General features: G+C 41.6%; 1 protein-coding gene across 1 annotated transcript in view; it reads left to right on the plus strand.

Moving 5' to 3' along the window:
- Positions 1 to 881: 881 nt before the first annotated feature.
- Positions 882 to 12906, plus strand: part of PPP2R1B (protein phosphatase 2 scaffold subunit Abeta) — a 36045-nt gene continuing 24020 nt past the window's right edge. Inside the window, exons 1-9 of the mRNA XM_060017981.1 lie at positions 882 to 1004; positions 2169 to 2259; positions 2662 to 2762; positions 6152 to 6384; positions 6674 to 6821; positions 10800 to 10955; positions 11616 to 11730; positions 12165 to 12235; positions 12595 to 12729. Of these exons, the coding sequence (XP_059873964.1) occupies positions 891 to 1004; positions 2169 to 2259; positions 2662 to 2762; positions 6152 to 6384; positions 6674 to 6821; positions 10800 to 10955; positions 11616 to 11730; positions 12165 to 12235; positions 12595 to 12729 (1164 nt within the window). The 5' untranslated portion in view covers positions 882 to 890. The remainder of the gene's footprint in view (positions 1005 to 2168; positions 2260 to 2661; positions 2763 to 6151; positions 6385 to 6673; positions 6822 to 10799; positions 10956 to 11615; positions 11731 to 12164; positions 12236 to 12594; positions 12730 to 12906) is intronic.

Below are 12906 nucleotides of genomic sequence, written 5' to 3' on the forward strand. Positions count from 1 at the left end.
GTCAGAAAGCACTCCCATACCCTCACCTCCTGCCACTGCTGCCTTTGAGGACTCCTGGAGTTCTAGAGAGGTCAGTTTAGCCTTTCTTGTACAAGCAAAGTAGCCATGCCACCCAATTTGGAAGGATTAAAGCTTGCCCTAGTTTTGCTTGATTGTTGTACTTCTAGCATGCTAAAGACCTAAAAAATGGGAGGAAGAAAATACAACAGAAGGCACCATTCCAGTACCAAACTGAAAAGAAACAAAAACAAGAGAGCAACATGTTTTTAACAGCTTGCATGGAGAAAGCGGAAAAAATATTGACTGGGGAGTTTGGATAGCGCTGTTCATTTTCTCTCACCGCCCGCGTTATTTGTCTTACGGGGCAGGAGCCAGATACAATTCTGGCGCACAGGCCGGAGGAAGAGGTGGAGGGGTTTTGTGGAAGCTTGAGGATAGCGGGGAAATTAGGACTGGAGACCCAAATGGCTCAGGGCCAGGAGGAAGTCAGGAGAGGCGCTAAATCTTTTTTCCTCCTGTCCTTGGGCATCCTCGTTGGTCCGCCTGAGTCCTAAGAGGGCACAGCCTGGTTCACTCAGGTAAGTCCCCGACGCCTTCAGATCATCATGAGCAGGACGAATCCCCGCCCCTATTTCTTTTGCCTGGGGAAAGGACACGCGGTCTCCTTTCGCTTTCTCAGCCCACCTGTCCTTTGGAGTTCAGACGTGCACCGCCGGCAACGGGGTCCGGGATGGGGCCTCCACCGGCCGGCCAGGCACTTGGTTCCCCGACCTCAGCACTAGCCGAGCCTGGGTCTTAGCCCCGCCTCTCCGGGCGCGGGGCGGGGCCTGGGCGCGGGGCGGGGCCTGGGCGCGAAGCGGGCGGTGGCGACCAAGCGGAGGAGAAAGAACATGGCGGGCGTGGCGGGGTCCCGCATGGGCCAGGGGGCAGCGGGCGGAGATGGAGACGATTCGCTCTACCCAATCGCGGTATTAATCGACGAGCTGCGCAATGAGGACGTGCAGGTACTGGAGTCGGGCCGGGGAGCGGAGGCGGGCTCGGCCGGGCGCGTGGTAGGGAAGGGGGAAGGCCCGCCCCGGGGCAGGGGAGGCCCGGGGATTAAAAGCTGGGACTCGGAGCAGAAACTTGACAGGGAGGAGGGGAGAGATCCGTGAGGGATTCTGGTGGCTCGACCCGACGGGCCGGGAACCTCTCCAGCACCCCTTGTCCCGGCCGGCTGAGGCTTTGGCCCGGCGTCGCACCGGGTCCGGGGCGGTTGTGGGAGAACCGGCTTCCCTCCTGGGCCCTCCTTCCGGGCCGGGCGGTGGGAACGCCGCGTCCAGCCTTGGGCGGGTCATCCCTGTAGCTGAGCGAGTGGGAGGAGGGCGGAGCGGAACCGCGAGGGCCTGGAGCGGGCTGCAAGGATGCCAAGGCGCCCAGTGAAGTGCAGGTGAATGACTGCCTTCCGCTGGGCTTGTGGGGTAGAAATTAGGTTGGATGGCTAGCTAACCTAGAGGAGGCGGTGTATCACCTCTGATGGAACTTTTTTGAAAAGGCAGGGGTTGTACTCAACCGTTTCACCTGCTTCACCACTGCCAAAGTTCTCTCTTTTTAAAATTGTCTCACTTTTCTGAATATTGTATTTTCTTTCATTTGTTTAATGGGCCCGTCAACGTGTTTCTCCTAAGAAATCTTCCTTTAGCTAATGAAGGCGTGTTCCACTGTTCTTGAGGTTCCTCATAGAATGAAATCTAAATTAAAGGTTTTCTTCATTCTTACCTGTATGTTATTATCTCACCTGTTTGCAACTGCTGTCTTTTTTTTATTAATTTTTTTTAAATGATTCACATTTTAAAAAAAATTATTTTATTTATTTTTGGCTGCGTTGGGTCTTCATTGCTGCCCACGGGCTTAATCGCGGGCTTCTCATGTTGCGGAGCACGGGCTCTAGGCACGGGGACTTCAGTAGTTGTGGCTCAAGGGCTCTAGAGTGCAGGCTCAGTAGTTGTGGCGCACGGGCTTAGTTGTTCCGCGGCATGTGGGATCTTCCCTGACCAGGGCTCGAACCCGTGTCCCCTACATTGGCGGGCAGATTCTTAACCACTGCGCCACCAGGGAAGCATGCAACTACTGTCTTTTGGTCTAAATCACAACTGTTTCTTGACTTCGTTCTTTCTACTTTTTTAAAGCTCCGTCTCAATAGTATTAAGAAATTATCAACAATTGCTCTAGCACTTGGAGTAGAAAGGACGCGAACTGAACTGCTGCCTTTCCTTACAGGTATGTGACTCTTGGAGGAAAGGCATGGGCATTTCTGTTTTCCAGTGGCTTTCAAAACTTTGGCTATTTTTTTTCGAATTTGTTACCCACAGTATTAGTAAGTACTAAACTGAGCCTGCTGTTTCCCATGAAGAAACAGGACAGCATATACTGTAATTTTGTGGCCAGACATATTCAGACCTTAACTATTTAGCTAATAGGAAAGTAATTGATATGGATTATGAATTTCTAACTCATTCTGTAAAACAGATCCATAGACTCTTGATTGAGAAGGAGGAAAAGGCTGTTAGGACTGTGACAGACCATCTAGTTATATATTGAGTCTATTCCTAGTTTTGTGTGAGTGTCCAGCTCTGGGCCAGATATCCTTGTTGATGAGTACTGGGTTGTTGTCATTTCCAGATACAATTTATGATGAAGATGAAGTACTGTTAGCTCTTGCTGAACAGTTGGGAAATTTCACTGGCCTGGTGGGAGGTCCTGACTTTGCCCACTGTTTGTTGGTGAGTATATTCTGCCTACTCTCCTACAACTTTTGCAGTATAAATGATACATTGTTTGGTGATAGGCACACTGCAGCATTTTTTATACAGATCTTTTTATGGATAGTCACAGTGTTAGCTACTGAGAGGACAAATAACTAGGCCCTTTGGACTCAATTAACCCTTTCTTATTTTTTCTGACTATGAATTAAAGAACTTCTCCCTCTTTTTTGCCTCTGTAGATTTGTTAATTTAGAGGTCGGGAGAAAAAGGATTTGATGGGTTTTGTTCATGGCTTTTTCCCCCTTACAGTGGAAATCTTAATGCTCATCTAGCAATGTTATGGCTTTGGGGATGTTTATTAGTTTTGTCTTTAATTGTAACTTTTGCTTCTGACTTACTTTGCGAATTTGATGAATTCAGTTTAATTTAGTTGACATTTATTGAGAACCTATTATATCAGGCACTGAAGTTACAATGTTAATGTTAGAGAAGAGCATTATGAATGGAATGAGGCCTCTGTCCTTATGTGTCAACAAATAATTACTGTGCGGTGTTAGATGGAAAAATTTGAAGCACATAAAAGGCATTCAAGTAGTAGAGAAGGGCAAGGGATTAACCCAGGGTGATCAGGGAAGATCTGTTGGGAGAGAATGTCTGAACTAGGTTTTGAAGGATGACTAGGAATTTGCCAGTTAGACAAGATAGGGCTGAATGCTTCCGGGCTTAAATATTGCCTGTATTATGTTGCTGACTCTTGTGACTTCTGTCTTTACCTCTTACCTTTCCATGGAACTCCAGTTATAGATATATGTAGAAAGATAGATATAAATATCTATGTTTGTCTTTCTCTATATATCTGCCTGTGATTTTTCTACTTGGATGTCAAACAGGCATTTCAAATTTAATATCTAAAACAACATCAATTTTCTTCCCCAAATATGCCTCCTAATTAGTTGCCCCGTTGCAGTAAATGGCATCACCGTCTACCCAGTTGCACAAACCAAAACCTAGAAGACATTCTTGAATTCGCTTTCCCTCATTTCCCACATCTAATCCATTAGTAACTCCTATAGATTCTATATATATTCCAAATCAGTTCACTCTCCTTCATCCCTACTACCATCTAGCTCTTCATTCCTCTAATCTTTCTAGACGACATGATCTTTCCTCTAGATTGCTACAGTAACTTTCTAACTAGTTGCCTTCCACTCATGCCTCCCGCCCCACCACTACAGTTCACTCTTCACCCAGCGGGTGGATCACTCACTACCTGCCACGACTCTTAGAAAATCCCAGATTTCTACCTTAGCTTGTACCTTAGTTTACAAAACTTGCCCCTATGAGCTTATCTCATGTGTTCCCTCGTAATAACCTCATTCCATTCACAATGGTCTTCTTTCTGTTCTTTGCATAAACCAGGTTTATTGCCTTAAGACTTTTGCCCTAGGTATTCCCTATAATAAAATGTTTCTTTTTTGAGCTTCCTGGGGCTGTCTCTTTGTCATTCACATATCAACTTTAATGCATCTCAGAGACCTTCGCTGACCACTCAACCTGAAATTGCTTCCCCACTCACCCCTTATTACATTATCCTATTCTTTTTTTTTTTTTTTAGCCGCACCACTTGGCTTGTGGGATCTTAGTTCCCCGACCAGGGATTGAACCTGGGCCCCTGGCAGTGAAAGTGTGGAGTCCTAACCATTGGGCGGCCAGGGAATTCCCCTTATTCTAGTTCTTTACAGAACACTCAACACCATCTAGTTGGTTTCATGACTAGTTGTTATCGTCCTCCATTAGAATGTAAACTATATTTAATATCCTGTGATAAACCATAATGGAAAAGAATGTATGTATATGTATAACTGAATCACTTTGCTGAAATTAACACAACATTGTACATCAACTATACATGAATAAAATAAATTTAAAAAAATAAAATCAAAAGACCTAAAAAAGAAAAAAAAATGTGAACTCCACTAGAGCAAGGAAATTGTGGCCTTGTTTCTTGCGTATCCTCAGTGCTAGAATATAACAATAATTATCATTTTAAAAGAAAGAGTTTAAGAGCCTTGGAAGCATGGAACCGGTTGGACTGCAGGAGTATACAGTGTTGGTGCTGGAGTTGGAAGAAGTGGTGGTCCGGGGGCATAGGAAAAGAGCATGGAGAGATAGGCAGAGTTCACATCAAGAGACAGGAGCTTGCCTTACCCTGTAGTAGTGATAGAGATTATCCAGTGATACTGCATGAGAGGAGGTCAGAGATGGCAGTGGACAGATCATGAAAGGCCTTTACAAGTCAGAAAGCAGTATCTTTTCAAAGGGCTTCTGAAATACCTCTTAGAAAAGCTGAGTACTTTCTACCTCTGTGTATCAAATAATTTTTGAAATGTATTATTGGATAGACACACGTCTCTCCTTTGACTCACAATTGTGTTTAACTCTCCTGGTCAGTTCTACATGTGGGTTTTGTCTTTAACATTTGCACCTCATGGTATATGCTGCATTTGCCTGGACTGAGTGTAAACCCAGAAAGGCAGAGGTTCAGAGAACCCGCCCTCTGTCACTTTTTACTGGGCTGTGTTATATTCACTCACTGATCCTAGTCTAGACCAGCCCCTTTGGTCTCTTCTGTTTCTAAAGCTGCAGGCAAGGTTTGCTACCACCCCTGCACTCTTCACTTAATTGTTCTTTTGGAAACTCCCACTGTGTGTGACTCTTGGGAAGATTCTGGATGTATTCTGAAAAAAGGATTTTGTTCTCAGCCTTTTATAAGTTGGTGTGGAGACAGTGGACACAGGTAGCGTCCACCTCCAGGAATGGTAGAATAATAACCCAAAGGCTGTGGACTCAGTGTCCTGATGAGATGTCCTCATGTAATTATGGTGCCCAGCGTTGGTCATGTTTTTGCACTTACTCGAGGAAGTGTACATTATCCTGTCTGAATTTGGCTACAAAGCTTTCATTTATTTATTTTTTTGGCTGCACCGTGCGGCTTGTGGGATCTTAGTTCCCCAACCAGGGATCAAACCCACACCCCCTGCAGTAGAAGCACGGAGTTTTAACCACTGGACCGCCAGGGAAGTCCTGCTACATAGCTTTTAAATCTAGTGATTCAGCTCACAATAATATTAATATTGTGTCAAGTCTCTTCCACTGTGTCATTTGTAGACACCATCTGGGAATTGCCATCTGGGACGTGAGATCTTGGCTGTCCTACAGAAGTCGTGTCTTCAGGTTGGACACGCCATATGTTATCACCATGTGAACTGAAAGTAACCATTTGGTGTGATGTAGCTAACATTCTGGTTACATGTACCACCTCCCTTCAGTCACTTTAAAAGGTGATAATCTGTATCTAACCTGATTGAGTAAGTTTTCTCTCTCGTTTTCCGTTTTGGTCTATTTAGCCTCCTCTGGAAAGTCTGGCGACCGTGGAAGAGACTGTGGTTCGAGACAAGGCTGTGGAGTCCCTGAGGCAGATCTCCCAGGAGCACACTCCTGTGGCTCTGGAGGCTCACTTTGTCCCTCTGGTGAAACGCCTAGCGAGTGGGGATTGGTTTACCTCTCGCACATCTGCATGTGGTTTGTTCAGCGTTTGCTATCCCAGGGCTTCAAATGCTGTCAGAGCAGAAATTAGACAGTAAGATATGGTATTTTTTAGTTATTTGGGGTTATTGGGAGTTCACAGCTGACAAGTTACACAGTACCCTGTTACCAGTGAGTGACTGGTATCAGGGTAGTCGGATTAATGACACCACTTTTTATTGTCCAGTTGAATATACCCGTGGGTTTTCCCTTGTTACTTCTATGAGTAGAAGTCTAATCGCTGATGGTTGTAAGAGAAAACCTCTAAAGTTTCTGTGTGCGTTGGGGGATGCTTCATCAATGGCATTTGACAGGAAATACCTTCATTATTTTATTTGCTGCAGGCACTTCCGTTCCTTGTGCTCAGATGACACACCAATGGTACGACGTGCTGCTGCTTCCAAATTGGGTGAATTTGCAAAAGTTTTGGAATTAGACAGTGTGAAAAGTGAAATTGTTCCATTGTTCACTAATCTAGCTTCCGATGAACAGGTAGGTTAACTCTTAGTAATTAAAGTACACAGATATGCTCCTCTTAAAATTTTAAGAATTTCTTTGGGTGTTTTGGTTCTCATGGTAGGATCCTTTTTGCAGAATTAATACTTAATTCTGGCCTGGATAAAGTTTAATATGACCCATCTCAGTGTCCTTATAATTCTTTCTTAGCCAGACCACAGTTTTCTTTTACATTAGCAGCTGTTAAAAGGAAGGGGGTGTCAAAGAGGAAATGAGAGCCATAATTAGAAAGGAAGACCAAAGCTGCATTAAAGGGTAACATACCTTTGGGCACTGCAGGCTGGATTGTCATGGGAGAGTAATGTTTCCTGGAATTTTTGGCTTTCAGATAAACAAGCATAGCATGTATTGGGAAAGCTGTTTGACCCTCTGCATCCTCTATGTGAGTGTATAGGATGACTTCACTTGATAGCAGTTATAAATCCAAGGATCTGGATCTCATTGGTGTAGAAATAGCAATAATAGTACACTAGCAAGCACCTAAATAAATCTTTCTCAGCCTGTTTTAAGTGGTTTACATACGGGAAGTAATTCAGTCCTCACGACAGCCCCATTAGGTAGATACCCCATTTTACATAATTGGAAACAGGCACAGGAAATTGAAGTGACTTGCTCAAGGTTGCATAGTTAGCAGTGTTGGACTGGGGATTTGAGTCTAGGCAGTTTAGCTCCAGAGTTCATGGCCTTCACTGCGAAGCTGCACTGCCTCTCTGTATGGTGCTTTGGAGGATCAGCCCCCAGAGTTCCTGGACTCCAGAAGAAGAGCCCTTCAGGTTTTACCTAGTTGCTGCCCTAGAACCACTTTATGTGTACAGGATCACGAGCAGCAGATACATACCCATGAGTCTTATTTTCAGCTTCTAGATCTAAAGATGGTAAATCTTTTGAAATAATTTTTTTAATTTATTAAAATAATATATAGAAAACAGCACAAAGTGAATATGCATCTTAATGAATCATTACAAGTTAATGTCATCTTGTGACTTTCATCCATGAAAGGAGATAGAACTTCGACAGCCACTACCCCGGAAGCCCAGCATGGGCTCCCTCCCAAACACAGCCCTGCTCCCCAGTTCCCACTCCTCACTTTCCACCCCCTTAAGACTAACACTTCATCTTGACTTTCGTGGTAACCACCTCCTTACTTCTCTTTGCATTTTTATTACTCATACAGTATAGTTTAAAACAGCAGTATCCAACAGAAATACAATGTAAGCCGCTGTTACTTTTAAGTTTTGTAGTAGCCACGTTTTAAAAAGTAAAAAACAGGTGAAGTTGATTTTAATAATATATTTTATTTAACCCAATATATCCAAAATAACTATCCTTTAAACATGTGGCACTAGTTACATTCCAGGCACACAGAAGTAGGTAGTGAGTGGGTAGTGGTTGTCGCATTGGACAGTACAGGTTTAGAATCCTCATTTGAGATCTCATTGATTACATTTCCAGTGGTATAATTTAACATTTTCTTTTGTCCTGCAAAATTGGTAGTTGAATCTAGAGTGGAGATTTGTGAAAGGGCCAGATAGTAAATATTTTAGGCTTTATGGACCAGACAGTCTCTGTTGTCACTACAAAGCTCTGCTGTTGTATGTAGCACTCTATAATATGTAAACTAATGGGCATGGTGCCGTTCCAGTAAAATTTTATTTACAGAAACTTGCTGCTTTTCAGATTTGGCCAGCACTTGCCCCAGCTCTGATCTAAAGGCTTAAGGAGAGTTAGGTTTGATATTTGGGGGGCAATAAGATCACTTCGTAGATGGAGGTTACTTTTCATCAAGAGTTATGTCTAGTTGTGGTATTAGCAGCAATGGATGCTCAAAAAAATATTGTGCTTAGTTGTAAAATACATGTGTGTATATTCACTCTGACTACTGATAGAATTGCTGCTCCTGCCTTAGTCATTCATTGAGAAAGTATTTATGAAGCACCTTCTACATATCAGGCACTGTTCTAGTGCTGATTTACAGTGTTAAACAGGGTGTACAGGGACCATGCTGTCATGGAGTTTACAATTTAATGAAGGAAAACAGATAATAAACAAAACATTGGGGATAAATACTATGAAGAAAATAGAGTCGGGTAACACAGTGGTGGGGAGTGATTGTAGGGAATCCTCTAGACTGGTTAGTCAGAGAAGGACTGTGAAGAGGTGGCATAAACTGAGACATGAAAGAAAAATGCCAGCCATGCCCTTTCCTAGGGTGTCAGAGCTCCAGGAAAAGAGAATTCCAGGAAGAGAGGACACTTAGTGTAAAGGCCCTGAGGTTAGAACATAGTGGGTGAAAAGGACTCTGATCAGAGATGAGTTTGGAGAAGATAAGCAGGGGCCAGATTGTGGGGGACCTTTAAACCACAAGGGTGTAGAGTTTGGATTTTCTTTTCTAGGTGGAATGAGAATACACCGAGATTTTAAGCAGCGGTGTGATTTGATGTAATCTACATTTTTAAAAGATCCTTCTGGCTTCCGGGTGGAAACTAAATTGTAAGGTGGGATTGAGAGTAGAAACAGCAAGACAAGTTAGGAGACTTTTGTAATAATCCAGGCAGGAGACAGTGGTGAACTAGGGTGGTATAGTGAAGATGGAGAGAAACTGGAGATAGTTTTGGAGGTAGTCAGTAGAACTATTATTGAATTGGATGAAGGGAAGAGGAATCAAGATCTCTTTGATTTTTGGCTTGAGCAACTGGGTGGATGCTGGTGTCACTGCTGAGTGGAGAAGATTCTGGGAGGAGTAGCAGGTATAGGGAAGAAAATCAGGAGTTCTGGAAGAGAAGCAGTTGATTAATTGAACAAATATTGATGGGTATATATTTCCATAGATGATGGTAATCCCTTGATTCATCATAATTTTTGGAATCTGAAAATAGCTGTATAGCTACTACCAAGAACCTGGTTCTGCCTTTTTTAGCCTGTTCCTTTAGATAGAGTAGTGAGTATCTTGGGCGTAGGGTAAGTTATTGTTGATCTGTAAACGTGTAGTGTCTCGGAAAGTTGGAGTTGCTGTTATCCCTTGTGTGTTTGCACATGCCTAGATATATGCATACAGGAATGTTACATATATAAAATATTTATATATGTATATATACACACACATACTCTTAAAATTTTTGTCTTGTTTATTCTGGGTGCTCAGATGTTTATGTATTTTCAGTTCCTACTAATATATTTATGATTCCCGAATCTATAGCTCAGTTCCCTATTTTTCATTGATTTGTCTAATTATATACTTCCACTTGTGCAAAGGTCATACAGGTACTACGTTGATACTTGGTGGTTTACATTTGGGAAGCTGAGTTCATTAATCCCATACCTAATTTTTTCTGCTGGGTTTTTTATGCTTGGCTACCTCAAAGTTATTCTGTCCTTGATCATCAACATTTAAATTGAATGTTTTTTTTAATTACTTAAAAAATTTGTTTTTCTATGTATTTTTTTCCAAGTCATTATCTCATGCCTAAACTCCTATTACTGCCATCCTACAATGAGTATTTTGAAAACTGAGCTTCCTAAGTCATTCCCTTACCCTTAGTCCCTATTCTCTTTCTCTGTTTTGATCTGTTGTAAACAACTTGTATAAGCATTGTTTTCATTTTTATCCCTCAACTTCTTATAGTGAGGATTTAGAGACATCATTAAAATGTTTTCTTTTTTCACTTAATCTTCACATTTTATTTTCATTCTCCTTAATAAAAATCCTGAACTCTAACTAACGTCATTACTTTGCTGTTCGCTCAGAGAACAGTCATTTCTGCCTTTATGGCTTTGACATGCCTGCCATTCCAGGCAAAGGGAGCAGCTATTTCAAGACATAAAGACATGAGCTGCATATAGTGTGGTTGGTTTTTTTAAATTAAATGATACCCACGGCACTACCACACACCACACACTGCCGCGTAGCTCTCAGTAAATATTATCTGACTAACGGAAAGGAATTTTGTTCATTAGGATTCAGTGCGCCTCCTAGCTGTGGAAGCTTGTGTCAATATTGCTCAGTTACTTTCTGAGGATGACCTTGAGGCTTTGGTGATGCCTACACTTGGACAAGCAGCAGAAGATAAATCTTGGCGAGTTCGCTATATGGTAGCTGACAAATTTTCAGAGGTAAAATTGTTGCACTGACATTTTTTGAGTACTAAAGAAAAAAAACAGAAACCCACAGATTTGCTGTTGTACCAAAAATTTCTGAATTAGAAGTGCTCATGGCAAAAACATATATAGATCTTCCTGGACTCAGGATGGGGTTATGTCCCGATAAACCCATTGCAAGTTGAAAGTGCATTTAATACCTGCTGGACATCATAACTTAGCCTCGCCTACTTTAAATGTGCTCAGAACACTTACATTAGCCTACAGTTAGGCAGAATCATCTAACACAAAACCTATTTTATAATAAAGTGTTGAATATCTCATGTAATTTATTCAATGCTGTACTAAAAGTGAAAAACAGAATGGTTTTACATGTATTGGTTGTTTCCTCTCGTGATTGCATGGCCGACCGGGAGCTGGGGCTTCCTCTCTCTGCCCAGCATCACGGGAGGATTGTACTGCATATCGCTAGCCTGGGAAAAGATCAAGATTCAAAATCTGCAGTTTGGTTTCTACTGAACGTGTATTGCTTTCACACTATCCTAAAGTTGAAAAATCTTAAGTCAAACGATCATAAGTTGGGGACTGTCTATACTTGAAGATTGCGCTGTTTTGTGTGTTCATGTTACTTATTTTGTTTAGAATACATTAAAACCTGTACAAATTCTTTTATAGCTCCAGAAAGCTGTGGGTCCCAAAATCACCCTAAATGACCTCATCCCCGCCTTTCAGAACCTACTCAAAGACTGTGAAGCTGAAGTCCGGGCAGCTGCTGCCCACAAAGTAAAAGGTTAAGGCATCAGTTTATGTTGTAGTTTATGTCATTCACTTTGGTGCATTCTTTATGTCAGTGAATTTTGTATTTTTTTTGTTCTAGATTATGTTTTCAAGTAAATAGATGATTTTAATGTGTTGAAATGTTACATTGTCACATAAAGCTACTCCCTTTATATTTAAAACCAAACAGCTGTGTTACCCTGTTTCTGTTTTTAGGGAAAAAAAAAAAAAGGCATTTCCAGGTTGGATTGGTGTGGTACACAGTGGCATATAGATTGACCAAAAAGTGCATTTAAAATAAGCCAGTTTTCCTCCTTGGAGCTTACTTGCTTAAACATATGATTTGATTTAACTTGAAACTGTTGATAAACCCGGTTAAATTTCTTCATTTGGCTCCTTGTAATGGCTCTATGTAAGTATTTTTTTTTTTCTATTTATCTCTTTTAGAACTTTGTGAGAACTTGCCCATGGAAGGTAGAGAGACCATAATTATGAATCAGATTCTGCCCTATATAAAGGTAAACCTAACTTTAGTTTATTTTTTGTTTCACTTTGCCCTATATGAAGGTAAACCTTACCTCAGTTTTTGTTTGTATCAATATTCCCTTAAAGCTCTTTGAGTTTAAACTTGGACCAGGGATGAATGGGACAGATATGTTAACATGTGACATTGTTATTTATTACTTATTAGTGCTTTATAAGTGTAAAGTGCTCTTTGGTGCATAGGTTTATATTAGTTGACAGATGGTCTGAGGAAACTTTATCAACTAATCAATACTGAAATAGTGCTGTCTTTTAAAATTCCTTGTGAAATGGTATGGAAGTTTCTATTGTCTTGCAAAAAAAAGAAAGGCTTTTAATTTTGATTTTGTTTTAGGAATTAGTATCTGATACAAATCAACATGTCAAGTCGGCTCTAGCTTCTGTAATTATGGGATTGTCTACGATTTTGGGCAAAGGGAATACCATTGAACATCTTCTACCTCTTTTTTTAGCTCAGTTAAAGGATGAGGTAAGTCTGGCTATAAATTTTGTTATCCTTTGATAGTCAGTGATTTGGTTTGGTTTTTGTTTGGGGTCTCACTGAGATAGAACCCAACAAAGTAACTTATTTTAAACCATTGACAATGTTTGGGCATGGGGTTATAAGTTCCCCAGAAAATGGGCCATTTGATACAGACTTAAAAAT

The sequence above is a fragment of the Delphinus delphis genome, chromosome 8, assembly GCF_949987515.2.
Source record: "Delphinus delphis chromosome 8, mDelDel1.2, whole genome shotgun sequence".
In the NCBI taxonomy this organism is placed as follows: domain Eukaryota; kingdom Metazoa; phylum Chordata; class Mammalia; order Artiodactyla; family Delphinidae; genus Delphinus; species Delphinus delphis.